Raw genomic sequence first — 27,596 nt, 5'->3', positions numbered from 1 at the left:
TAGGGACATTTTTTTTAGTGTTGCCAATCAACCTATCCCCAGGTGCATGTCTTTGAAAGTGGGAGGAAGCCGGAGTACCCGGAGGGAACCCACGCAGTCACGGGGAGAACAAGCAAACTCCACACGGAAAAATCCCGAGCCCGGGATTGAACCCAGGACTACTTAGGATCTACGTATTTGATTTGCAAATCCTTTTCAACTTATATTCAATTAACAAGATACTTAATGTTCAAACTGGTAGACTTTATTTTATTGCAAATATTAGCTCATTTTGAATTTAAAAAACGCTAGTACAAGTGGCAAAAAAGACTGAGAAAGTTGAGGAATGCTCATCAAACACTTATTTGGAGTGAAGCAGGTGAACAGGCAAATTGGGAACAGGTGGGTGCCATGATTGTGTACAAAAGCAGCTTCCATAAAAAGCTCAGTCATTCACAAACAAGGATGGGGCGAGCGTCCCCACTTTGTGAAAAAACGCGTGAGCAAATTGTCGAACAGTTTAGGAACAACATTTCTCAACGAGTTATTGCAAGGAACTTAGGGATTTCACCATCTACGGCCCGTAATATCATCAAAAGGTTCAGAGAATCTGGAAAAAAACAAAATTGAATGCTCGTGACCTTCGAGCCCTCAGGCGGTACTGCGTCAAAAACCGACATTAGTATGTAAAGGATATCACCACATGGGCTCAGGAACACTTAAGAAAACCACTGTCAGTTGCTACATCTGTAAGTGCAAGTTAAAAAATTACTATGCAAAGCGAAAGCCATTTATCAACAACACCCAGAAACGCCGCCGGCTTCGCTGGGCTTGAGCGCATCCAAGATGGACTGATGCAGTGGTTTCTTCAGTTAGGTCAAAGGTCACGGACATAACAGGTCTTCTCATAAAATCCTGCTAAAATAAGCATCACAACACAAAGTGTGGTAACGTTTTTTGTTGTTTTTTAAAATCATACTTTTGAGGCTAGAATGTAAAAATGTACAATTGATTGATTGATTGATGTATTTTTATTTCAAATATGCAAAAAACAAGAGCAAGCCTGATCCAATACAGTGCTATAGCCTTAACAGCCATTATAACAAAAATGAAAACAATGGAGAATAAAACACGAAAACAAATAAGCGTTTGACTTTTTTTTTTTCTTACATATTTGAAAAGAAGTGAGAAAAAAGTTTACACTTATTTAATCCCACCAGTTTTCTTTAAATCATAAATTACTCTGAGCTTTTACATCGAGCTTTTCACTCGATGTACAAGCTTAATGGACTTACATACATAAATGATAAATATAACCATACAAATGCACATTACACACATACATAGCCACACCTTTATCACTAGTGATCATGGAATTGGTATCATGCCTCAATGGGCAGCCCCAAACTCTTCTGTAACACAAAAAAACCCAATATCAAAGCCCTTCTTCATCTCTGTACCTATGTATGTATGTATGTATGTATGTATATATATATATATATGTATATATATATATATATATATATGCGATGGTGACTTGTCCTGGGTGTACGCTACCTTCCGCCCGATTGTAGCTGAGATAGGCACCGGCGCCCCCCACGACCCCAAAAGGGATTAAGTGGTAGAAAATGGATGGATGGATATATACATATATGTGTTGTATATATATATATGTATGTGTATATATATATATATATATATATATATATATACACAGTATATTTATATATATATATATATATATATATATATATATACACAGTATGTGTATATATGTTTATATATATATGTGTGTGTATGTATGTGTATGTATATGTATGTGTATGTGCAAATCACTCCACGGAGACAGCCCTCGCAAAAGTGACTAATGATCTATTGCTAACGATGGATTCTGATGCGTCATCTATGTTGCTGCTCCTCGATCTTAGCGCTGCTTTCGATACCGTCGATCATAATATTTTATTAGAACGTATCAAAACACGAATTGGTATGTCAGACTTAGCCCGGTCTTGGTTTAACTCTTATCTTACTGATAGGATGCAGTGTGTCTCCCATAACAATGTGACCTCGGACTACGTTAAGGTAACGTGTGGAGTTCCCCAGGGTTCGGTCCTTGGCCCTGCACTCTTCAGCATCTACATGCTGCCGCTAGGTGACATCATACGTAAATACGGTGTTAGCTTTCACTGTTATGCTGATGACAACCAACTCTACATGCCCCTAAAGCTGACCAACACGCCGGATTGTAGTCAGCTGGAGGCGTGTCTTAATGAAATTAAACAATGGATGTCCGCTAACTTTTTGCAACTCAACGCCAAAAAAACGGAAATGCTGATTATCGGTCCTGCTAGACACCAAACTCTATTTAATAATACAACTCTAACATTTGACAACCAAACAATTAAACAAGGCGACACGGTAAAGAATCTGGGTATTATCTTCGACCCAACTCTCTCCTTTGAGGCACACATTAAAAGCGTTACTAAAACGGCCTTCTTTCATCTCCGTAATATCGCTAAAATTCGCTCCATTCTGTCCACTAAAGACGCTGAGATCATTATCCATGCGTTTGTTACGTCTCGTCTCGATTACTGTAACGTATTATTTTCGGGTCTCCCCATGTCTAGCATTAAAAGATTACAGTTGGTACAAAATGCGGCTGCTAGACTTTTGACAAGAACAAGAAAGTTTGATCACATTACGCCTGTACTGGCTCACCTGCACTGGCTTCCTGTGCACTTAAGATGTGACTTTAAGGTTTTACTACTTACGTATAAAATACTACACGGTCTAGCTCCATCCTATCTTGCCGATTGTATTGTACCATATGTCCCGGCAAGAAATCTGCGTTCAAAGGACTCCGGCTTATTAGTGATTCCCAAAGCCCAAAAAAAGTCTGCGGGCTATAGAGCGTTTTCCGTTCGGGCTCCAGTACTCTGGAATGCCCTCCCGGTAACAGTTCGAGATGCCACCTCAGTAGAAGCATTTAAGTCTCACCTTGAAACTCATTTGTATACTCTAGCCTTTAAATAGACTCCCTTTTTAGACCAGTTGATCTGCCGTTTCTTTTCTTTCTCTTCTATGTCCCACTCTCCCTTGTGGAGGGGGTCCGGTCCGATCCGGTGGCCATGTACTGCTCGCCTGTGTATCGGCTGGGGACATCTCTGCGCTGCTGATCCGCCTCCGTTTGTGATGGTTTCCTGCTGGCTCCGCTGTGAACAGGACTCTCGCTGCTGTGTTGGATCCGCTTTGGACTGGACTCTCGCGACTGTGTTGGACCCATTGTGGATTGAACTCTCACAGTATCGTGTTAGACCTGCTCGACATCCATTGCTTTCCTCCTCTCTAAGGTTCTCATAGTCATCATTGTCACCGACGTCCCACTGGGTGTGAGTTTTCCTTGCCCTTATGTGGGCCTACCGAGGATGTCGTAGTGGTTTGTGCAGCCCTTTGAGACACTAGTGATTTAGGGCTATATAAGTAAACATTGATTGATTGATTGATATATATATATATATATATATATATATATATATATATATATATATATATATATATATATATACATACAATTGGATTATTGGCTTTAGGTTGACAAAAAATCTTACAATACATTAAACATATGTTTTTGGTTGCAAGTTTGTCCAATGAAATTTCGTACTTAGCTGTACTGGCGTACCCTTCGAGTGCAATACGTCCGACACTGATTGCTATTTATTACTTTGGGACTCTTGTCTTGTTCTGTATATTGTAAAGTATTTTGTATTTCTATAGTGTTTTGTACATTGTACAGGATTGCTTATTATTTTTATTGGATAGTAGTCTGTTTAATTCAATTGTCAGTTTTTTTCCTTCATTACTTCTTTTGTTATTTATTTCACCCCATATTTGTTCCCACTACCGCACCTTAAATTGGAGTCCTTTATCTCGTTATATGCAAATATAATGACAATAAAGTCCATTCTATTCTATTCTATTCTACTGTAAAGTTGAAATTTGAATGACAATAAAGAGGAAGTCTATACATATGTGTGTGTGTGTATATATATATATATATATATATATATATATATATATATATATATATATATATGTTGTCCCTATTGCTGGCTTTATTTTAACCAAAAATCTTAGGGTACAATAAAGATTTTGTCCTTAAATAAATTGGTGATCATACAAGACAATTTGTCTTTTAGTAGTAAGTAAGCAAACACAGTGTTACGCCGGTTCGGCATTGTGATGCCGGGTTCGATTCCCTCGAGGACGCGTCAAGTGAACACAGCAAAGGTAAGATATACACAATTTATTTAAATAACAAAAAGAGCTATATAACAAAAATGCTAGAGCTAGTAGAATAAAACTAACAAAGGACGCTAGCATAAAAGCTAGGATATACAAAAATGAGAACTAAACTGGCATATAGACACATTAACGAGAAAAACAAAACATACAGCATGAGAGCTGGAATAAACAAATGGCTGAGCGTGAAAAGCTAGCGAGAATATACATACGATGTAGAGTGCAGGCGTAACTTGTTGCGTGAAAGCAAATTAAGAACCCAGGCTGAACAAACAAAAGAGAACGGCTTATAAAGTGACGGTGATTATCTGTAGCAGGTGTGCGGGGCGTGAGCAGCAGGTGAACTGATGTGTAACCATAGTCATGGACAAAAACAGGAAATAAACGGGTCGGACTGAGAATGAAAAAACATGTGAAGATCTGAGCAGCAGATCGCAACACACAAGCTCCTAATTTAGCTGCTGACATATGCAGTGGCGTATTGTGTATTTTCTCATTCTTTTATTTTGTCAACATTATAAAGGACACACTGTAAAAATGGATTATTAATCCACTTCTTTATTTACTGTTAATATCTGCTTACTTTCTGTGTTAAACATGTTCTATCTACACTTCTGCTAAAATGGGTGGGGTGGGGGATCGGGACTTTTTTATAGGCGGTATAGTACCGAATATAATTCATTAGTATTGCGGAACTATACTAATGCCAGTCTACCATACAACCATAGTATATGTTGATTATTGGTGCTAAAAGTAATATTGTTATGAAGTGCACTAATCTTTTGTTGTTGTTATGAACAGAATTTTGTGTCCATGACTGTGATGACGTCCAAGGAAGGCAAATCATAGATAAAAAACAATAAGTGATGGGGAGCATGTGAAAGAGTGAGGAAGGGGCTATGTTCAAGGGCAACTGACAACATCGGGGAAATATATTATCATCAAAACATTTACTGAGAAGGCACAGGGAAATATGGGGGGGAATCAACACTTTAATAACATAAAAACTAAATGTTTGTCACAGCTCCATGTCATGTTCTGTGGTCTGGATTCTGTTCAGTTATGTTGTGTTTGTTTTTGACTCCATTAGTTCCTGTTTTTGTGCACCCAAGTTTGTTTTAGTTTCCATGACAACTCATTAGTTTCACCTGCCTCATTCGTTTGAACTCACGCACCTGTTAATCACGCCACAACTACAAACCCTGTTTCCATATGAGTTGGGAAATTGTGTTAGATGTAAATATAAACGGAATACAATGATTTGCAAAAATCATTTTCAACCCATATTCAGTTGAATATGCTACAAAGACAACATATTTGATGTTCAAACTGATAAACATTTTTTCTTTATGCAAATAATCATTAACTTTCGAATTTCATGCCAGCAACAGGTGACAAAGAAGTTGGGAAAGGTGGCAATAAATACTGACAAAGTATGGGAACAGGTGTGTGCCATGATTGGGTATAAAAGCAGCTTCCATGAAATGCTCAGTCATCCACAAACAAGGATGGGCGAGGGTCAACACTTTGTCAACAAATGCGTGAGCAAATCGTCAAACAGTTCAAAAACAACATTTCCCAACCAGCTATTGCTAATTAACTTAAAAATTTCACCATCTACGGTCCGTAATATTATCAAAAGTTTCAGAGAATATGGAGAAATCACTGCACGTAAGTGGCAATGCCCGTGAACTTGGATCCCTCAGGCGGTACTGCATCAAAAAGCGACATCAGTGTGTAAAGGATATCACCACCTGGGCTCAGGAACACTTCAGAAAACCACTGTCAAAAACTACAATTTGTCGCTACATCTATAAGTGCAAGTTAAAGGCCTACTGAAATTAGATTTTCTTATTCAAACGGGGATAGCAGGTCCATTCTATGTGTCATACTTGATCATTTTGCGATATCGCTATATTTTTGCTCAAAGGATTTAGTAGAGAACATCGACGATAAAGTTCACAACTTTTGGTCGCTAACAGAAAAGCCCTGCCTTTACCGGAAGTAGCAGACGATGACGTCGCAAGTGTGGGAGCTCCTCACATATTCACATTGTTTTTAATGGGCGCCTCCAACAAAAAGAGCTATTCGGACAGAGAAAACGACAATTTCCCCATTAATTTGAGCCAGGATGAAAGATTCGTGTTAGAGGATATTGATAGCGAAGAACTACAAAAAGTAAAAAAATTAAAATCTAGTTAAAAAAAAACGCGATTGCATTGAGACAGATTCAGATGTTTTTAGACACATTTACTGGGATAATTCTGGGAAATCCCTTATCTTTCTATTGTGTTGCTAGTGTTTTAGTGAGTTTAATAGTACCTGATAGTCGGAAAGGTGTATCCACGGGTGTCTTCAGGCCAGTGTCTCATGGAAGTCGACGGCAGCTGTACGGACGGCACAAGCTCAGCTGATCTCCGGTAAGTGGCGACATTTTACCACAATTTTCTCACTGAAATCTGCTGGTTGACATGTGGTCAGGATTCATGTTCGCTTGACTGCGCTCTGATCCATAGTAAACTTTCACCTCCGGGAATTTAAAACAAAGAATCACTGTGTGTTTGTGTGGCTTAAGTCCAAAGTTTCCCAACTCCATCTTTCTACTTTGACTTCTCCATTATTAATTGAACAAATTGCAAAAGATTCAGCAACATAATGTCCAAAATACTGTGTAATTATGCGGTTAACGCAGACTACTTTTAGCTGTGTGTGTGCGCAGCGCTAATATTTCGTAACAGTCCGTGACGTCACGGGTACACGTCAGCATTCCGCAACGTTTTCAACAGGACACTTTTGCGGGAAGTTCAAAATTGCAATTTAGTAAACTAAAAAGGCCGTATTGGCATGTGTTGCAATGTTAATATTTCATCATTGATGTATAATCTATCAGACTGCGTGGTCGGTAGTAGTGGGTTTCAGTAGGCCTTTAAGACTCCACTATGCAACGCGAAAGCCATTTATCAACAACACCCAGAAACGCAGGCGGCTTCGAACATTAGTGGTTATTAGTTATTTGTGCGCTATTTATGTCAGGAGTTTCACTGACAGTTTGGTTATATTTAGTTGTTTTCTCTTTTTTTGTTTTATTTTCTGCATGTACAGGTGTTTCCCTCACCTGTACATGATTGTCAGTCTGGCACACCTGGTAGCAATTGCCAATCAGTCTCCTATTTATACCTGCCTCTCCCTCCAGTCAGTTTCTTGAGTATTACTAGCTGTATGCTGTGGACTGTGAGCTGTTCCTGCATGCTGAACGCTTTGGACTATTTGTTGTCTCCAGTTCTTCCTGTTTTCTGGTTCCTGTTTGCTGTCTCAAGTTTGCCTGTTTTCCTTGCATTTTTGGGGCATTAAAATCATGTTTCCTGCACAAAGCCTGCCATCTCTGCATCTTGGGGTTTGTCACCACTACTTCCTAACAGTTTACAGACAATTAGTGGTCCAGTAGCAAGCTAGCGATTAGCACAGTAGTTGTTTGCTTGCAACCAGTGCTCTAGTTTTCAGTTGGTGATTTGTACGCTAATACAGCTAGCAACGTGCACTAATGCAGCTAGCGCCCCAGTTGTCAACTAGCGATTTTTGTAGTAGTTGCCAATTAGAAATTTGCGCACTAATTGTGCACTCGCTGTTAGCACCATTTGCCAGCTAACTTTTATCAGCACTAGACTTACAAGTGGCAAAAAAGACTGAGAAAGTTGAAGAATGCTCATCAAGCACTTATTTGGAACATACCACAGGTGAACAGGCTCATTGGTGGGTGCCATGATTGGGTATAAAAGCAGTTTATATGGAATTCACATTCACAAACAAGGATGGGGCGAGGGTCACCACTTTGTGAACAAATGTGTGAGCAAATTGTCCAACAGTTTAAAAACAACATATCTCAACGAGTTATTGCAAGGAATTTAGGAATTTTCACCATCCAAGGTCTGTAATCTCATCAAAAGGTTCAGAGAATCTGGAAAAATCCCAGCACCTAACATTGAATGCCCGTGACCTTGGATCCCTCAGGCAGTACTGCATCAAAAAGCGACATCAGTGTGTAAAGGATATCACCACATGGGCTCAGGAACACTTCAGGAAAACACTGTCAGTAACTACAGTTTGTCGATACATCTGTAAGTGCAAGTCAAAACTCTACTATGCAAATCGAAAGCCATTTATCAACAACACCCAGAAACGCCGCCGGCTCCGTTGGGCCCGAGCTCATCTAAAATGGACTGAAGCAAAGTATAAAAGTGTTCTATTGTCTGACGAGTCCACATTTCAAACTTTCAAACACTTTTTTTCAGGACACTCCTGATTCATGTAGAAATACACGTCCTATAGCTTACATTAGGGTGTAATACTCCACATGATGAGGACATTGAGGTCGTATTTTGTCTCCAATAAGGACAAATATAGACAGGTTTAGAGTAGCGAATCTGCATTTTGGGGTATGTGGGTGGAATATTTGCCCTCAAAACATATAGTTATGTTGCATGTTCATTGCTGGTATACAATTGGATCCATCCAATTGAGAACATTTAGTGACTGAATATTGAATTATAACATTTATGACGTCACAGCCTTCCTCACTCATTGATGCTTTATTGGAAAAGTGCAAACAGTAAAAAACACAATAAATCCCATATTTTCTCTTGATTGCATTCCTCATAATAAATACATTGTTTCTACTATATATATATATATATATATATATATATATATATATATATATATACATACACATACAGTGGAGCAAAAAAGTATTTAGTCAGCCACCGATTGTGCAAGTTCTCCCACTTAAAATGATGACAGAGGTCTGTAATTTTCATCATAAGTACACTTCAACTGTGAGAGACAGAATGTGAAAAAAAAATCCAGGAATTCACATTGTAGGAATTTTAAAGAATTTATTTGTAAATTATGGTGGAAAATAAGTATTTGGTCAACCATTCAAAGCTCTCACTGATGGAAGGAGGTATTGGCTCAAAATCTCACGATACATGGCCCCATTCATTCTTTCCTTAACAAGGATCAATCGTCCTGTCCCCTTAGCAGAAAAACAGCCCCAAAGCATGATGTTTCCACCCCCATGCTTCACAGTAGGTATGGTGTTCTTGGGATGCAACTCAGTATTCTTCTTCTTCCAAACACGACGAGTTGAGTTTATACCACAATGGATATATGAATGATACAGCAGAGGATTGGGAGAATGTCATGTGGTCAGATGAAACCAAAATAGAACTTTTTGGTATAAACTCAACTCGTCGTGTTTGGAGGAAGAAGAATACTGAGTTGCATCCCAAGAACACCAAACCTACTGGGAAGCATGGGGGTGGAAACATCATGCTTTGGGGCTGTTTTTCTGCTAAGGGGACAGGACGATTAATCCGTGTTAAGGAAAGAATAAATGGGGCCATGTATCATGAGATTTTGAGCCAAAACCTCCTTCCATCAATGAGAGCTTTGGATGGTTAACCAAATACTTATTTTCCACCATAATTTACAAATAAATCATTTAAAATTCCTACAATGTGAATTCCTGGATTTTTTTTTTCACATTCTGTATCTCACAGTTGAAGTGTACCTATCATGAAAATGACAGACCCCTGTCATCATTTTAAGTGGGAGAACTTGCACAATCGGTGGCTGACTAAATACTTTTTAGCCCCACTGTATATATAAAGTACAGGGCAAAAGTTTGGACACACCTTCTCATTTCAATGAGTTTTGTTTATTTTCATGACTATTTATATAGTAGATTGTCATTGAAAGCATCAAAACTATGACACTTGTGAAATGAAAACCTTTTCAGGTGACTACCTCTTGAAACTCGTGGTGAGAATGCCAAAAGTGTGCAAAGCAGTAATCAGAGCAAGGGGTGGCTATTTGGAAGAAACTAGATTATAAAACGTTTTCAGTTATTTCACATTTTTTTCATCATTCATTGTTGTGATGCCTCTAGTGACAATTTACAATGTAAATAGTCATGAAAATAAAGAAAATACATTGAAGGAGCAGGTGTGTCCAAACTTTTGGCCTGTATATACATATAATATATGTAAATCCATATACGTATATATGGATATGTACACACAAGTGAAACTACAAAAATTGGAATATTGTGTAGAAGTCCATTCATGTCAGCAATTCGGTTTAAATAATGTGGAAGTAATATGTGGTATGAACTCATTACAAAGTGAAATACATCAAGCCTTCATTTTCAATAATTTTAATGATCATGGTTTATAGTTTTTAAAAACCAAAATTTTCTGAAATGTTCAAGTCTAGGTTTTTGTCAGCTGTAAGTCATTATAAAAAAAATGCTTTAAAAAAGAAAGCTTGAAATATATCGATTTGCATGTCATGAGCCTGTGTCATATATTAGTTTCACCTTATAAATGTAATATATGGTATAAAAAATCCTTGCAAGATATTCATTGTTTTTCAGTTGTACCTGTATATCGTACCATACTTGAGACTACATCATAAAAAGTCTGGGTGGTAAAAAAATGTACAATCATAAGGTCTTTAATGCTTATTGGATGATATATAATGTATGCTTAACTCCAGTGTTCTAGTCAGGTCAAAGGTCAAAGACGTGACAGGTCTTCTTTTAAAATCTTCCTAAAATAAGATATATTTTCAAATCATGTGTTTTTGCGAATATATTAAAAATTACAGCAAAACGTTTAAAACAGCAGGCATTCTTAAGTGTGTTCCCTTATAAAGGGTCCAGGGGTAGAAATATGAGGACTCAGCCTAAAAAAGTGAGGGCGCCCATGATGCTGAAGCCCAGCAGGATGAACAGCACCTTGAGCAGCTGCTTCCCGGGGGAGTTGAGCTCGTGAGGGAGGATCTCCAGAAAGGTGATGTATATGAACGTGCCCGCTGCGAGGCCCTCCAGAACACACTGGATCAGTGCCCCGGCCTCCAGTTGGGCCTCCATCACGCTGATGCCGATGGCGATGCCCAAAGGCGACATGACGGCGAACACGCCGATGTAGGCGGCCAACCATAGCGGACGGATGGCGCTCTGGACCAGCTTGACTGACAGGCTGAACACGATGACGCTCTTGTGGACCAGGATAGCGATGCAGATTTCCAACACCTGAAAGCATGTAAAGGTGACAGCATGAGGTGTTAAAGGTCATGTAATCAACATCCATGATGTTTGTGTAGTAGACTAGTCATTACTTTACAATAAATGTATCTGGAGGCTGCACTCCATGTATGTTGGGGCTGCACACAACTGCTCTTGTGATCACATGACACACATTTAAGTCTCATGACCACAGGATTTCTCTGTTCTGAAAACTTCTGAGACCTGCAGCTAAGAATCTCATGACTTGAGTGTGCATTTACAGGGTTTCGACACGTTTCAGACATCTATGCCACTTAACAAAAACAAAAAAAAAATCACGTGTATGTAGAAACCCTGTTTCCATATGAGTTGGGAAAATGTGTTGGATGTAAATATAAACGGAATACAATGATTTGCAAATCATTTTCAACCCATATTCAGTTGAATGCACTACAAAGACAAGATATTTGATGTTCAAAATCATTAACTATTTTCTTTTTGCAAATAATAATTAACTTGGAATTTCATGGCTGCAACATGTGCCAAAGTAGTTGGGAAAGGAGATGTTCACCACTGTGTTACATCACCTTTTCTTTTAACAACACTCAAACGTTTGGGAACTGAGGAAACTAATTGTTGAAGCTTTGAAAGTGGAATTCTTTCCTATTCTTGTTTTATGTAGAGCTTCAGTCGTTCAACAGTCCATGATCTCCGCTGTCGTATTTTACGCTTCATAATGAGCCACACATTTTCGATGGGAGACAGGTCTGGACTGCAGGTGGCCAGGAAAGTACCCGCACTCTTTTACTACGAAACCACGCTGTTGTAACACGTGGCTTTGCATTGTCTTGCTGAAATAAGCAGGGGTGTCCATTAAAAAGACGGCGCTTAAATGGCAGCATATGTGGTTCCAAAACCTGTATGTACCTTTCAGCATTAATGGTGCCTTCACAGATGTGTAAGTTACCCATGCCTTGGGCACTAATGCACCCCCATACCATCACATATGCTGACTTTTGAACTTTTCGTCGAGAACAGTCTGGATGGTTCGCTTCCCCTTTGACACGATGTCAAATATTTCCAAAAACAATTTGAAATGTGGACTCGTCAGACCACAGAACTCTTTTCCACTTTGCATCAGTCCATCTTAGATTTTCTCGGGCCCAGAGAAGCCGGCAGCGTTTCTGGATGTTGTTGATAAATGGCTTTCGCTTTGCATAGTAGAGCTTTAACTTTCACTTACAGATGTAGCGACCAAGTGTATTTAGTGACAGTGGTTTTCTGAAGTGTTCCTGACCCCATGTGGTGATATCCTTTAGAGATTGATGTCCGTTTTTGATACAGTGCCATCTGTGGGATCGAAGGTCACGGTCATTCAATGTTGGTTTCCGGCCATGCGCTTACGTGGAGTGATTTCTCCAGATTCTCGAAACCTTTTGATGATGATATGGACCGTAGATGTTGAAATCCCTACATTTCTTGCAAATGCACTTTGATAAACGTTGTTCTTAAACTGTTTGACTATTTGCTCACGCAGTTGTGGACAAAGGGGTGTACCTCGCCCCATCCTTTCTTGTGAAAGACTGAGCATTTTTTGGGAAGCTGTTTTTATACCCAATCATGGCACCCACCTGTTCCCAATTAGCCTGCACACCTGTGGGATGTTCCAAATAAGTGTTTGATGAGCATTCCTCAACTATTTATTGCCACCTTTCACAACTTCTTTGTCATGTGTTGATGGCATCAAATGATAAAGTTAATGATTATTTGCAAAAAAAAAAAATGTTTATCAGTTTGAACATCAAATATGTTGTCTTTGTAGCATATTCAACTGAATATGGGTTGAAAATGATTTGCAAATCATTGTATTCCGTTTATATTTACATCTAACACAATTTCATATGGAAACAAGGTTTGTAGGTCGTATATGTGTAAATACCACAGAACTTTCCTCCAGAAATTCTTATATTTGTCCATGTGATGTCAGATGAAACAAAAACGGAGCTGATTGGGCACAATACCCAGCAATGTTTGGAGGAGTAAAGGTGAGGCCTTTAATCCCAGGAACACCACACCTACCGTCAAACATGGTGGTGGTAGTATTATGCTCTAGACTTGTTTTGCCGCCAATGGCACTGGTGTTTTACAGAGTGTAAATAAGACAATGAAAAAGGAGCATTACCTCCAAATTCTTTATAGACTAATATTTGCCAAGAAAGCACAGCGTGTAGGTTCATTGTGGATAACCGAATACCTTTGTTGCTCAAACAGCAATGTGTTTGTACAAGTTTGGATTGTAGTTAGTCGTTTGTTGATGGGGAACTGTGTTAAAGTCTCTTGTTGTGAGTAAATCAAAGTGAGAGTTTTCAACCATGCCTTGATGTTGTTACAATTATCACTTTTGACTGTGTTATTGTGCATTTTTTTATTCCTTGTTTCGTACAGGCAGAGTTTAATAGCTGAAAGGGTGTCGTTTTTTGTTATGTTGTTAAAATATTGTAATTTTTGGTGGTAACATACAAATCCCGTTTCCATATGAGTTTGGAAATTGTGTTGGATGTAAATATAAACGGAATACAATGATTTGCAAATCCTTTTCAACCCATATTCAGTTGAATGTGCTACAAAGACAACATATGTGCAAATGATCAATAATTTTAGAATTTGATGCCAGCAACACGTGCCAAAGAAGTTGGGAAAGGTGGCAATAAATACTGATAAAGTTGAGGAATGCTCATCAAACACTTATATGGAACATCCCACAGGTGTGCAGGCTAATTGGGAACAGTTGGGTGCCATGATTGGGTATAAAAGCAGCTTCCATGAAATGCTAAGTAATTCACAAACAAGGATGGGGCGAGGGTCACCACTTTGTAAGCAAATTGTTGAACATTTTTAGAAAAACATTTCTCAACAAGCAATTGCAAGGGATTTAGGGGATTTTACCATCTACGGTCCGTAAAATCATCAAAAAGTTCAGAGAATCTGGAGAAATTAATGCATGAAAGCGATTATATTACAGACTTTTGATCCCTCAGGCGGTACTGCATCAAAAACCGACATCAATGTGTAAAGGATATCACCACAGGGGCTCAGGAACACTTCATAAAACCACTGTCAGTAACTACAGTTGGTCGCTACATCTGTAAGTGCAAGTTAAAACTCTGCTATGCAAAGCCAAACCCATTTATCAACAATATCCTGAAACGCCGCCGGCTTGGCTGAGGCCGAACTCACCTAAGATGAACTGATGCAAAGTGGAAAAGTGTTCTGTGGTCTGACGTGTCCACATTTCAAATTATATTTGGAAACAGAGGACGTGGTGTCCTCCAGAACAAAGAGGAAAATAACCATTCGGATTGTTATAGGCGCAAAGTTCAAAAGCCAGCATCTGTGATGGTATGGGGGTGTATTAGTGCCCAAGGCATGGGTAACTTACACATCTGTGAAGGCACCATTAATGCTGAATGGTCCATACAGGTTTTGGAGCAACATATGTTGTCATCCAACCAACGTTATCATGGACGCCCCTGCTTATTTCAGCAAGACAAGTGTTACAACAGCGTGGCTTCGTAAAAAAAGAGTGTGGGTACTTTCCTGGACCGTCTGCAGTCCAGACCTGTCTCCCATCGAAATTGTGTGGCGCATTATGAATCGTAAAAAACGACAGCGGACACTCCGGACTGTTAAACGACTGAAGCTCTACATAAAACAAGAATGGGAAAGAATTCCACTTTCAAAGCTTCAACAATTAGTTTCCTCAGTTCCCAAACATTTATTGAGTGTTGTTAAAAGAAAAGGTGATGTAACACAGTGGTGAACATGCCCTTTCCCAACTACTTTGGCAAGTGTTGCAGCCATGAATTTCTAAGTTAATTATTATTTGCAAAAAAAATTAAGTTAATGAGTTTGAACATCAAATATATTGTCTTTGTAATGCATTCAATTGAATATGGGTTGAAAATTATTTGCAAATCATTGTATTCCATTTACATTTACATCCAACACAATTTCCCTAATCATATGGAAACGGGTTTGTAGATAGATAGTACTTTAGAGATTCCTTCAGGAGAGTTCTCTCAGGTTGACACCCTTAGCTGGAATGGTTGGCGCAATGCATACTATTATTACTACTGGAGCCTCCAAAGTCCAATGAATTATGTAAGGAGTTGATATGAAACTCACCATGAGGGCTGCATGCACATTGATTTTCAAATGGTCCCAAGAATTTGACACCTGTGGTTTATTTATCATATTAAAAATGGCAAATTTTGATGTTAAGTTCACAGCCCCTGCCTGCAAATAGCGTGCATGACTTTACTGTAAAAGGGAAGTAGCTGAATGTATGAGAAAAACGCTGTGTAACGTTGATACGCTTTTGTGGCCTCTTTTCTTACCTTTGAGTCCGTGTTCTGCAGGCCGATAGTGAGGCCCTCGAAAACCGAGTGAAGCGACAAAGAGAGGAAGAGCATGAAGGAGCGAAAAGGCGAGTGTGCCTGAAAGTCAACGTGAACGTGGTGGCCACTGCTCTCCAGATCCGGACTCGCGGTGTGGCTGTGGCCCCTCCTGTCGCCCTGTATAAGGGGGGCCCTCTCGTTTGCAGTCGCTCTGGCCTCACGACAGTTCAGAACCATCCGTTCCAATATGAGGACAGTGAAGAAGCCGACAGCCATTATGAACTCTGGAAGGGGGAAGTTGGTCTGTGTGAAACAAACAAAGAGTAGTTAAGGGTCAGGAAAAAAACTTGATAGCCACGATAAGCACTTATATACATATGACACAGAAACCCCAAGACTTGCAACAGAAGGGGGTGGCTGGTGGTAAAATGGAGCTAAGTCACGGTCAAAAGTTATTTTTCACTCTAACAAATATAAATTTTCAACCAAAAGTTCAAGGGAGGTAAGGGTTTAGAAGGAATACTGTTTGTTGAGAACAGCAATCATTGCTTTCTTGTTAGAGACTCCAATAGGGCCCACATAGACCACCATAGTACAAGCTGCATTCACAGACAGTCCCATTATAATGTGTTCATGAACAAGGGTGTAACAGAAAATGATAATTTAACCGTGGCAGTCCAAATTTTTAACTTTGGTGGACAGTCACAAATAAATTAATATATGGTTAGGGTTATTATTAACAATATATATACATATATTTATACACACACACACTTATATAGACATGTCATGGATTTATACATACATACATACATATATATGTATATAAATGCATGTATATATATATATATATATATACATACATATATAAGAACATACATTTATATCTATATAAATATGTCTATATACATATATATACATACATATATATACATACATATATATATATAGATATATACATACATATATACATACATACATATGTATATATATATATACACACATATATATAAATATATACATATATATATACATATATATACACAGTATATATATGCACATATATACAGTATATATATATATATATATATATATATATATATATATATATACATATGTAAAGTATATATATATACATGTGTGTGGGTGTGTGTGTGTGTATATACTGAACAAATATATAAACACAACACTTTAGATTTTTCTCCCATTTTTCATGAGTTGAACTTGAAGATCTAAAACTTTTACTATATACACAAATTGTTCACAAATCTGTGACACCGAGCACTTCTTCAATGTCATGATAATCCATCCCACCTCACAGGTGCGGTATATCAAGATGCTGATTAAACAGCGTGATTATTGCATGATTATTCGGCTGCCTACAATAAAAGCCACTTTGAATTTTGCAGTTATGTTTTATTGGGGGTATGGGGGGGGGGTGAAATGCAGTATTTTATGTATATGTATATATATATATATATACTGTATATATATATATATATATATACATACACATTTTCTCCCACTTGTTCCTATACAGATTTTATTGTGACATAAAATGCTATGAATTTACCCTCAAGAGTGGCCATATTTATATTATAAACTCTTTGTCTTTAGACAAGATAAATGAATCACGAATATTGCAAGGTGGGAACAAGAAAGTGCAAGATTACCTCCAAATTGCGAGAATCCAGCACACTGTTGATGTCCGACAGGTAATCTGGAATGATATCCAGTAAACATGCTGCCAGGAAAACTCCACCGGCGAAACAGCTGACCAGACTCAAAACTGTGCGGTGAGTCTCTGGAAATTCAAATGGACATACATGTACAGTTGTGATCAAAACTTTACATACACTTGTAAATACCATAATGTCATGGCTGTCTTGAGGTTCCAATAGTTTCTACAACCCTCATTTTTTATGATAGAGTGATTGGAGCATGTTTGGTACTTTTATGTATTTATTATGGATCTACTGAAAATGTGATCTAATCTGCTGGGTCAAAGGTATAAATACAGCAATTTTAATATTTGGTTACATGTCCCTTGGCAAGTTTCACTGCAATAAGCCTGAGATCACATGGACAAAGATTAGACCTTCAGGAGGAAAGTTCTCTGGTCAGATGAAACAAAAAATGAGCTGTTTGGCCACAATACCCAGTAATATGTTTGGAGGAGAAAAGGTGAGGCCTTTAATCCCAGGAACACCATCCCTACCGTCAAGCATGGGGGTGGTAGTATTATGCTCTGGGCCTGTTTTGCTGCCAATGGAACTGGTGCTATAAATGGGACAATAAAAAAGGAGGATTACCTCCAAATTCTTAAGGACAACCTAAATTCATCAGCCCGGAGGGTGGGTCTTGGGCGCAGTTGGGTGTTCCAACAGGACAATGACCCCAAACACACGTCAAGGAACGGCTAAAACAGGCTCGAATTAAAGTTTTAGAATGGACAATGTTGGGACAATGCTGAAGAAACAAGCCCATGTCAGAAAACTAACAAATTTAGCTGAACTGCACCAATTTTGTCAAGAGGAGTGGTCAAAAATTCAACCAGAAGCTTGCCAGAAGCTTGTGGATGGCAACCAAAAGTGCCTTATTGCAGTGAAACTTGCCAAGGGACATGTAACCAAATATTAACATTGCTGTATGTATACTTTTGACCCAGCAGATTTGGTCACATTTTCAGTAGACCCATAGTAAATTCCTAAAAGAACCAAACTTCATGAATGTTTTTGTGACCAACAAGTATGTACTCCAATGACTTTATCACAAACAAATAACAGTAATAGAAACTATTGGAAACTTGAGACAGCCATGACATTATGTTCTTTGCAAGTGTATGTAAACTTTTGACCGCGACTGTATCTTAGATTATTAAACTATATTATGTCCATGATTTTAAGTTTTAGCTGTTAAAACAATGCCTCACATCCACAATATGACCTCATTCTAAAAGTTAACTGATACTTTCACTTCCACTTCCACTTCTGACAGGGCACAGCTCACAATCCTTCCAGTCTTATATTGCATTATGATTCAAAAACATGAAGCCTTTAGGCGACCGCACTTATGATTGTCATGTGACCCAGGCAAATGCAAGCTCCCCTTGTAATGTCAGAGTTTGTTTGTGTCGAACCCCAAGCTGCAGAGAAGGAGGCAGGCATTGAGTAAGAAAACATGGTTTTAATTTAAACACTAAAACAAAACCAAACAAAGGGTACAAAAAAAAAGGTGCGCACGAGGCGGATAACAGACTATACAAATCGGAAGCAGGGAACAAAAAACAGTAAGCTACAAACATCTACCAAATATCTACCAAATATAGCTTACCGCTACGCTGCAATCACACGACCAGTAGGAACGACAAGTAGAAAATGACATTGACACGACAGGAGCGACAGGTAGCAACGACAATAACCCAGCACAGACTGGATGGGAAGGCAGGTTAAAATAGGACCGGGCTGATTAACCCCAGGTGTGGTCAGGTGCCAATCAGTCACAGCTGAGGGGAAACAGCGCTCAGGGAGAAACACAGGAAACAGACAAAATAAGTGCACTGACAGGAAATACTACACACACAGAGGAAACAAAGACAAATGCAGAGGAAAAAACTAAAACATAACCAAACTGTCAGGGACGAACCTGACATGTACATTACATTGTCTATAAAATCTATTTCTGTGTTTGCATTTCCACCAGGAGTGAGTGATACCAAAGATTTGAGTATAAAGCCGATATCTTTACCTAATAAAAGGCGACAACATATAAATTGAAGCTTTTTTCTAATCGAATAATCGATTAATCGCTGTTGCCATACTGCCCTCATCCCTCTGTTTCTTAAAGGTAAAATGGATGTCACGTCCTTTATTATTTATTTGGCATTGCATGTAAAACTACAAATCCTCTTTTCATAATGTCTGTGTTAATATATTAATTGGATTTTACAATATGTGAATGTTGTCTGTCTGTGTTGACCCTTTGATAAGGTGGCGACTTGTCCAGGGTGTACTCCGCCTTCCGCCCGATTGTAGCTGAGATAGGCTCCAGCGCCCACCGCGACCCCAAAGGGAATAAGCGGTAGGAAATGGATGGATGGATTTTACAATATTTCTTACGGGCAACATTGCTTCGGTCTATGTCTTATTTTTACCGCTGAACTTGAACATTTCCAAGAAAAAAATTTGATTATTTTTTTATTCGTTGAGCATGACCAAACTAAAAAAAAAAAACACAACAAAAGGAACTGGAAAAAAAACAACCCAATCTACAAACCCCGTTTCCACATGAGTTGGGAAATTGTGTTAGATGTAAATATAAACGGAATACAATGATTTGCAAATAATTTTCAACTCATATTCTGTTGAATATGCTACAAAGACAACATATATGATGTTCAAACTGATAAACATTTTTTTGTGTGCAAATAATCTTTAACTTTTGAATTTGATGCCAGCAACACGTGACAAAGAAGTTGGGAAAGGTGGCAATAAATACTGATAAAGTTGAAGAATGCTCATCAAACACTTATATGGAACATCCCACAGGTGTGCAGGCTAATTGGGAACAATTGGGTGCCATGATTGGGTATAAAAACAGCTTCCATGAAATGCTAAGTAATTCACAGATAAGGATGGGCTGAGGGTCACCACTTTGTAAGCAAATTGTCGAACAGTTTTAGAAAAACATTTCTCAACGAGCTATTGTTAGAAATTTAGGGATTTTACCATCTACGGTACGTAAAATCATCAAAAAGTTCAGAGAATCTGGAGAAATCACTGCACGTAAGCGATGATATTACGGACCTTTGCTCCCTCAGGCGGCACTGCATCAAAAACCGACATTAGTGTGTTAAGGATATCACCACATGGGCTCAGAAACACTTCATAAAACCAGTGTCAGTAACTACAGTTGGTCGCTACATCTGTAAGTGCAAGTTAAAACTCCACTATGTAAAGCCAAACCCATTTATCAACAATATCCTGAAACGCCGCCTGCTTGGCTGGGCCCGAGCTCATCTAAGATGGACTGATGCAAAGTGGAAAGGTGTTCTGTGGTATGACGAGTCCACATTTCAAATTATATTTGGAAACAGAGGACGTGGTGTCCCCCAGAACAAAAAGGAAAATGACCATTCGGATTGTTATAGGCGCAAAGTTGAAAAGCCAGCTTACATATTATATCAATTCATTACACACATAGTGATATATTTGAAATGTTTATTTCTTTAGATTTTGATGATTTGTACTGACAATTACTGAAAATCACAAATTCAGTATCTCAGAAAATTAGAATATTAGTTACGACTATTACCAAAAAATATTTTTTAGAAATGTGGGCCAACTGAAAAGTATGAACATGGAAAGTTTCAGCATGTACGGCAATCAATACTTAGTTGCAGCTCCTTTCGCCTGAATTGCTGCAGCAATACGGCGTGGCATGGAGTCCACCAGTCTGTTGCACTCCTCAGGTGTTATGAGAGCCCAGGTTGCTTTAATAGTGGCCTTCAGCTCTTCAGCATTGTTGGGTCTGGCATCTCGCATCTTCCGCTTCACAATACCCCATAGGTTTCCTATGGGGTAAAGGTCAGGTGAGTTTGCAGGCCAATCAAGAACAGGGATACCATGGTCCTTAAACAAGGTACTGGTAGATTTGGCACTGTGTGCGGGGGCCAAGTCATGTTGGAAAATGAAATCTTCACCTCCATAAAATTGGTCCGCGGCAAGCAGCATAAAGTGTTCTAAAACTTCCTGGTAGACTGCTGCATTGACCCTAGACCTCAGGAAACACAGTGGACCAACACCAGCAGATGACATGGCACCCCAGACCATTACCGATTGTGGAAATTTGACACTGGACTTCAGGCAACGTGGATTCTGTGCCTCTCCTGTCTTCCTCCAGACTCTGGGACCTTGATTTCCAAAGGAGATACAAAATTTACTTTCATCTGAAAACATAGCGTTGGACCACTCAGCAGCAGTCCAGTCCTTTTTGTCTTGAGCCCAGGCGAGACGCTTTTGACGTTGTCTCTTATTCAAGAGTGGCTTTACACAAGGGATGCGACAGCTGAAGCCCATATCTTGCATACGTCGGTGCGTGGTGGTTCTTGAAGCACTGACTCCAGCTGCAGTCCACTCTTTGTGGATTTTCCCCACATTTTTGAATCGCTTTTGTTTGACAATCCTCTCCAGGACGCGGTTATCCCTCTTGCTTGTACACTTTTTTCTACCACATCTTTGTCTTCCCTTCGCCTCACTATTAATGTGCTTGGACACAGAGCTCTGGGAAGAGCCAACCTCTTTGGCAATGACCTTTTGTGTCTTTCCCTCCTTCTTTAAAGTATCAATGGTCATCTTTTGGACAGTTGTCAAGTCAGCAGTCTTCCCCATGATTGTGTGTCATACCGAATCAAAACGAGACACCATTTAAAGGCTTTTCCAGGTGTTTTGAGTTAGTTAGCTAATTAGAGTGTGGCACCAGGTGTCTTCAATATCTGACCTCTTCACCATATTTTTATTTTCTGATATGTTGAATTTAGGGTTTTCATTGGTTGTCAGCTATAATCATCTCCTTTTTGGCAAAAAACACTTGAAATGTATCAGTCTGTTTGGAATGAATGTAAACATTCTACAAGTTTGACTTTCTAAATGGAATTAATGAAATAAATGGTAAATGGGTTGTACTTGTATAGCGCTTTTCTACCTTCAAGGTACTCAAAGCGCTTTGACACTACTTCCATCAACTTTTTCATGATATTCTAATAATATGACCAGCACCTGTATGTTGTCATCCAAGCAACGTTATCATGGACGCCCCTGCTTATTCCAGCAAGACAAGTGTTACAACAACGTGGCTTCGTAAAAAAAGAGTGCGGGTACTTTCCTGGCCTGCCTGCAGTCCAGACCTGTCTCCCATCGAAAATGTTTGGAGCGTTAAATACAACAGCTGAGACCCCGGACTGGTGAACGACTGAATCTCTACATAAAACAAGAATGGTAAAGAATTCAAATTTCAAAGTTCCAACAATTAGTTTCCTCAGTTCCCAAACGTTTATTGAGTGTTGTTAAAAGAAAAGGTGATGTAACACAGTGGTGAACATGTCCTTTCCCAACTACTTTGGCACGTGTTGCAGCCATGAAATTCTAAGTTAATCATTATTTGCAAAAAAAAAAAAAAAGTTTATGAGTTTGAACATCAAATATCTTGTAATTGTAGTGCATTCAACTGAAAATGTGTTGAAAATGATTCGCAAATCATTGTATTCCGTCTATATTTACATCTAACACAATTTCCCAACTCATGGAAACAGGGTTTGTAATCACTTTTGTAGAAGTCCCTGGCAGGGAGTCTGTTTAATCAATTCCTGAGGAATGTGTAATGTCATCAATGTCAACACAGGCTAATTGTTGCTAGGGTGATAAAATCAGTGGCAGTCCGTTAATCAGACTCCATTCACACTTCTAGCATCACAACGTTGCACTGGTATACCTGCGCCTACGTAATAAGGACGACAACTAAATTAAAACTGCAAATTTTTGATTTACAGCATCTTCTAATCGGCGTACTTGTAGTCATAATTTAAAGACGCAATAACTTTTAATACAGCACACAAATCCACCGACCTGTGCCGTCTGTGCGCCTGAACCACTTCACTCGAGCGGGGATGAATCCGAAGAAGAGAGTTAGGAGCAACAGACCGAATAAAGCGCCGACTTTGACTTGAAGTAGGTATTCCATAACGGCAACAGTACTGGCGTGTCAAGAGGGAGGTTGGCCGCCTACTTGTCCCGTTATCAAGTCCGTAGTGAATGTAAGGCAGCATGAAGATGACCGGCGGACAAAACCATTTGTTGTTGCTACGGGAGCCGGGAAGAGAAAAAAAAAGGAGACCGGCCAGTTGTTTCCGCCCATCTGGAACGTCATTGCGGCCGCCATCTTACGGCAGTCAAAACCGCCCCATCAACCAATACAAGTGAATGTGACAGCGACATATTTGATGAAGAAAACATGCGTTTATGCCAGACCTGGGCAAACTAAGGCCCGGGGCCCACATGCGGCCCGTTAAGCTTTTCAATCTGGCCCACGGGATATTTAAAAATATATTTTTTAGATGTTTAAGATGTTGTCTGTCTATGTTTATCTGTGTTGGCCCTGCGAAGGGGTGGTAACTTGTCCAGAGTGTACCCCGCCACCCGCCCGATTGAAGTTCATATAGGCACCTGCGCCCCCCCACGATCCCAAAAGGGACAAGCAGTAGAAAATGGATGGGTGGATGTTGTCTGTCTATCTATGTTGGACCTGCGACGAGGTGGCGACTTTTCCAGGGTGCACCCCGCCTTCCGCCCATTTGTAGCTGAGATAGGCACCTGCACTCCCCCCCCCCCCCCCCCCCTGCGACACCAAAAGGGACAAGCGGTAGAAAATGGATGGGTGCATGTTTAAGATGTTGTCTGTCTATCTGTGTTAGCCCTGAGATGAGGTCGCGACTTGTCCAGGGTGTACCCCGCCTCCCGCCCGATTGAAGCTCAGATAGGCACCTGCGACCCCCCACGACCCCAAAAGGGACAAGCAGTAGAAAATGGATGGGTGGATGTTTAAGATGTTGTCTTTCTATCTGTGTTGGCCCTGCGATGAAGTAGCGACTTGTCCAGGGTGTACGCCACCTTCCCCCCGATTGTAGCTGAGAGAGGCACCTGCGCCCCCCCCACCCCCCTGCGACACCAAAAGGGACAAGCGGTAGAAAATGGATGGGTGCATGTTTAAGATGTTGTCTGTCTATCTGTGTTAGCCCTGAGATGAGGTCGCGACTTGTCCAGGGTGTACCCCGCCTCCCGCCCGATTGAAGCTCAGATAGGCACCTGCGACCCCCCACGACCCCAAAAGGGACAAGCAGTAGAAAATGGATGGGTGGATGTTTAAGATGTTGTCTTTCTATCTGTGTTGGCCCTGCGATGAAGTAGCGACTTGTCCAGGGTGTACGCCACCTTCCCCCCGATTGTAGCTGAGAGAGGCACCTGCGCCCCCCCCCCCCCCCCTGCGACCCCAAAAGGGACAAGCAGTAGAAAATGGATGGATGGATGTTTAAGATGTTGTCTGTCTATCTGTGTTGGCCCTGCGATGAGGTAGGGACTTGTCCAGGGTGTACTTCGCCTTCCGCCCGATTGTAACTGAGATAGGCACCTGCGCCCCAAAAGGGACAAGCGGTAGAAAATGGATGGGTGGATGTTTAAGATGTTGTCTTTCTATCTGTGTTGGCCCTGCGATGAAGTAGCGACTTGTCCAGGGTGTACGCCACCTTCCCCCCGATTGTAGCTGAGATAGGCACCTGCGCCCCCCCCGCGACCCCAAAAGGGACAAGCAGTAGAAAATGGATGGATGGATGTTTAAGATGTTGTCTGTCTATCTGTGTTGGCCCTGCGATGAGGTAGGGACTTGTCCAGGATGTACTTCGCCTTCCGCCCGATTGTAGCTGAGATAGGCACCTGCGCCCCAAAAGGGACAAGCGGTAGAAAATGGATGGGTGGATGTTTAAGATGTTGTCTGTCTATCTGTGTTGGCCCTGCGATGAAGTAGCGACTTGTCCAGGGTGTAAACCACCTTCCGCCCGATTGTAGCTGAGATAGGCACCTGCGCCCCCGCGACCCCAAAAGGGACAAGCAGTAGAAAATGGATGGATGGATGTTTAAGATGTTGTCTGTCTATCTGTGTTGGCTCTGCGATGAGGTAGGGACTTGTCCAGGGTGTACTTCGCCTTCCGCCCGATTGTAGCTGAGATAGGCACCTGCGCCCCAAAAGGGACAAGCGGTAGAAAATGGATGGGTGGATGTTTAAGATGTTGTCTGTCTATCTCTGTTGGCCCTGCGATGAGGTGGCGACTTGTCCAGGGTGTACATCGCCTTCCGCCCGATTGTATAGCTGAGATAGGCACCAGCGCCCCCCGCGACCCCAAAAGGGACAAGCGGTAGAAAATGGATGGATGGATGTTTAAGATGTTGTCTGTTTATCTGTGTTGGCCTTGTGATGTGTTGGAAACTTGTCCATGGTGTACACCGCCTTCCGCCCGATTGTAGCTGAGATAAGCTCCAGCGTCCCCCGCGACCCTGAAGGGAATAAGCGGTAGAAAATGGATGGATGGAAGATGGAAAATGTAGCTGCCATTATGATGTGCAGTGATGTTTTCTAATGACCGTAAGTCTTGAACTATACAAAGTATTTCAATAGCCAGAATCTGCGCTTTTGGATGATACACCTGTTGTTATGGTAATATAATTAGTTACTATGGTAATCTAATTAGTTACTATGGTCATCTAATTAGTTACTATGGTAATGTAATTCACCGCAGCTCAGTCGAGGCACCAAGCAGTGTGGGTGGGTAGCGTTTCCACAGACGTGGAAGGAGATTTTCACACCAGAGTTCTACAGCTTCATGATATATCAGCTATATCAGATTGTAGGTGGGTGTATTGTGTACCCTTTGCGTTCATATTTCACTGTTTGTTGCATTTTTGTTACATTTCGCTTTATTGTAAACTATGTCGATCGAAAGGGGGTGTGAGGTTCATGTTTTGTCAATATTCAGTGTTTTATCCTTCATAGAAAAATGTAAAATTCCATTATGTTTTTTAGGACGGTCTGTCATAACATTTTAGCATTCAATCAGATGTTATTGTGAGGTTTTGTGTTAGTATTCCTAAAAATAGATATGCCAGCACCTGGACACATTTTTTTCTCTAAATGTGGCCCCCGAGTCAAAATAATTGCTGAGGCGTTGTTATGCGGTTGTCAATAATCTTAGTATTCATAGCTTTATAGTTATCTGTGTAGCACGCTTATAGCAGCATTACATGATGTAGTTCGTGTCACATACAGTATATTATGCGGCATACAGGGATGGTTGTCGAAGTTAGGACAAATGACTCCGTATTCCGCCCGAATGCAGCTGATATAGGCTCCAGCACCACCCGTGATCCCGGAAGGGACAAGCGGTAGAAAATGGATGGATGGATGGATGGATGGATTTTTAACCCCCGGGGTACATTCAATCAATCAATCAATCAATCAATGTTTACTTATATAGCCCTAAATCACTAGTGTCTCAAAGGGCTGCACAAACCACTACAACATCCTCGGTAGGCCCACATAAGGGCAAGGAAAACTCACACCCAGTGGGACGTCGGTGACAATGATGACTATGAGAACCTTGGAGAGGAGGAAAGCAATGGATGTCGAGCGGGTCTAACATGATACTGTGAAAGTTCAATCCATAATGGATCCAACACAGTCGCAAGAGTCCAGTCCAAAGCGGATCCAACACAGCAGCGAGAGTCCCGTTCACAGCGGAGCCAGCAGGAAAACATCCCAAGCGGAGGCGGATCAGCAGCGCAGAGATGTCCCCAGCCGATACACAGGCAAGCAGTACATGGCCACTGGATCGGACCGGACCCCCTCCACAAGGGAGAGTGGGACATAGGAGAAAAAGAAAAGGAACGGCAGATCAACTGGTCTAAAAAGGGAGTCTATTTAAAGGCTAGAGTAAACAAATGAGTTTTAAGGTGAGACTTAAATGCTTCTACTGAGGTGGCATCTCGAACTTTTACCGGGAGGGCATTCCAGAGTACTGGAGCCCGAAACATTCTAAGATCCATCCATCCATTCATTGATTGATTGATTGATTGAAACTTGTATTAGTAGATTGCACAGTACAGTACATATTCCGTACAATTGACCACTAAATGGTAACACTCGAATACATTTTTCAACTTGTTTAAGTCGGGGTCCACGTTAATCAATTCATGGTAAATTTATCCATCGTCCATTCATTTCTACCGCTTGTCCTTCTCGGGGTCGATAATAAA

The 27,596-nt window shown here is 40.4% G+C and overlaps 1 protein-coding gene across 1 annotated transcript; it reads right to left on the bottom strand.

The window, feature by feature from the left end:
• Nucleotides 1-9,854: 9,854 nt before the first annotated feature.
• Nucleotides 9,855-23,631, bottom strand: slc39a1 (solute carrier family 39 member 1). Its single transcript, XM_061887309.1, has 4 exons — nt 23,364-23,631; nt 17,415-17,545; nt 15,742-16,044; nt 9,855-11,371 (listed from the first exon to the last, which is right to left on the bottom strand). The coding sequence occupies exons 1-4, from the start codon at nt 23,476-23,478 to the stop codon at nt 11,018-11,020; spliced, it is 903 nt and encodes a 300-aa protein (XP_061743293.1). The 5' UTR covers nt 23,479-23,631; the 3' UTR covers nt 9,855-11,017.
• Nucleotides 23,632-27,596: the final 3,965 nt, after the last annotated feature.

The sequence above is a fragment of the Nerophis ophidion genome, linkage group LG25 (genome assembly GCF_033978795.1).
Source record: "Nerophis ophidion isolate RoL-2023_Sa linkage group LG25, RoL_Noph_v1.0, whole genome shotgun sequence".
NCBI lineage: Eukaryota > Metazoa > Chordata > Actinopteri > Syngnathiformes > Syngnathidae > Nerophis > Nerophis ophidion.
Note: the sequence above shows the minus strand (reverse complement) of the source record. Positions and strands in the feature narration are given on the sequence as shown.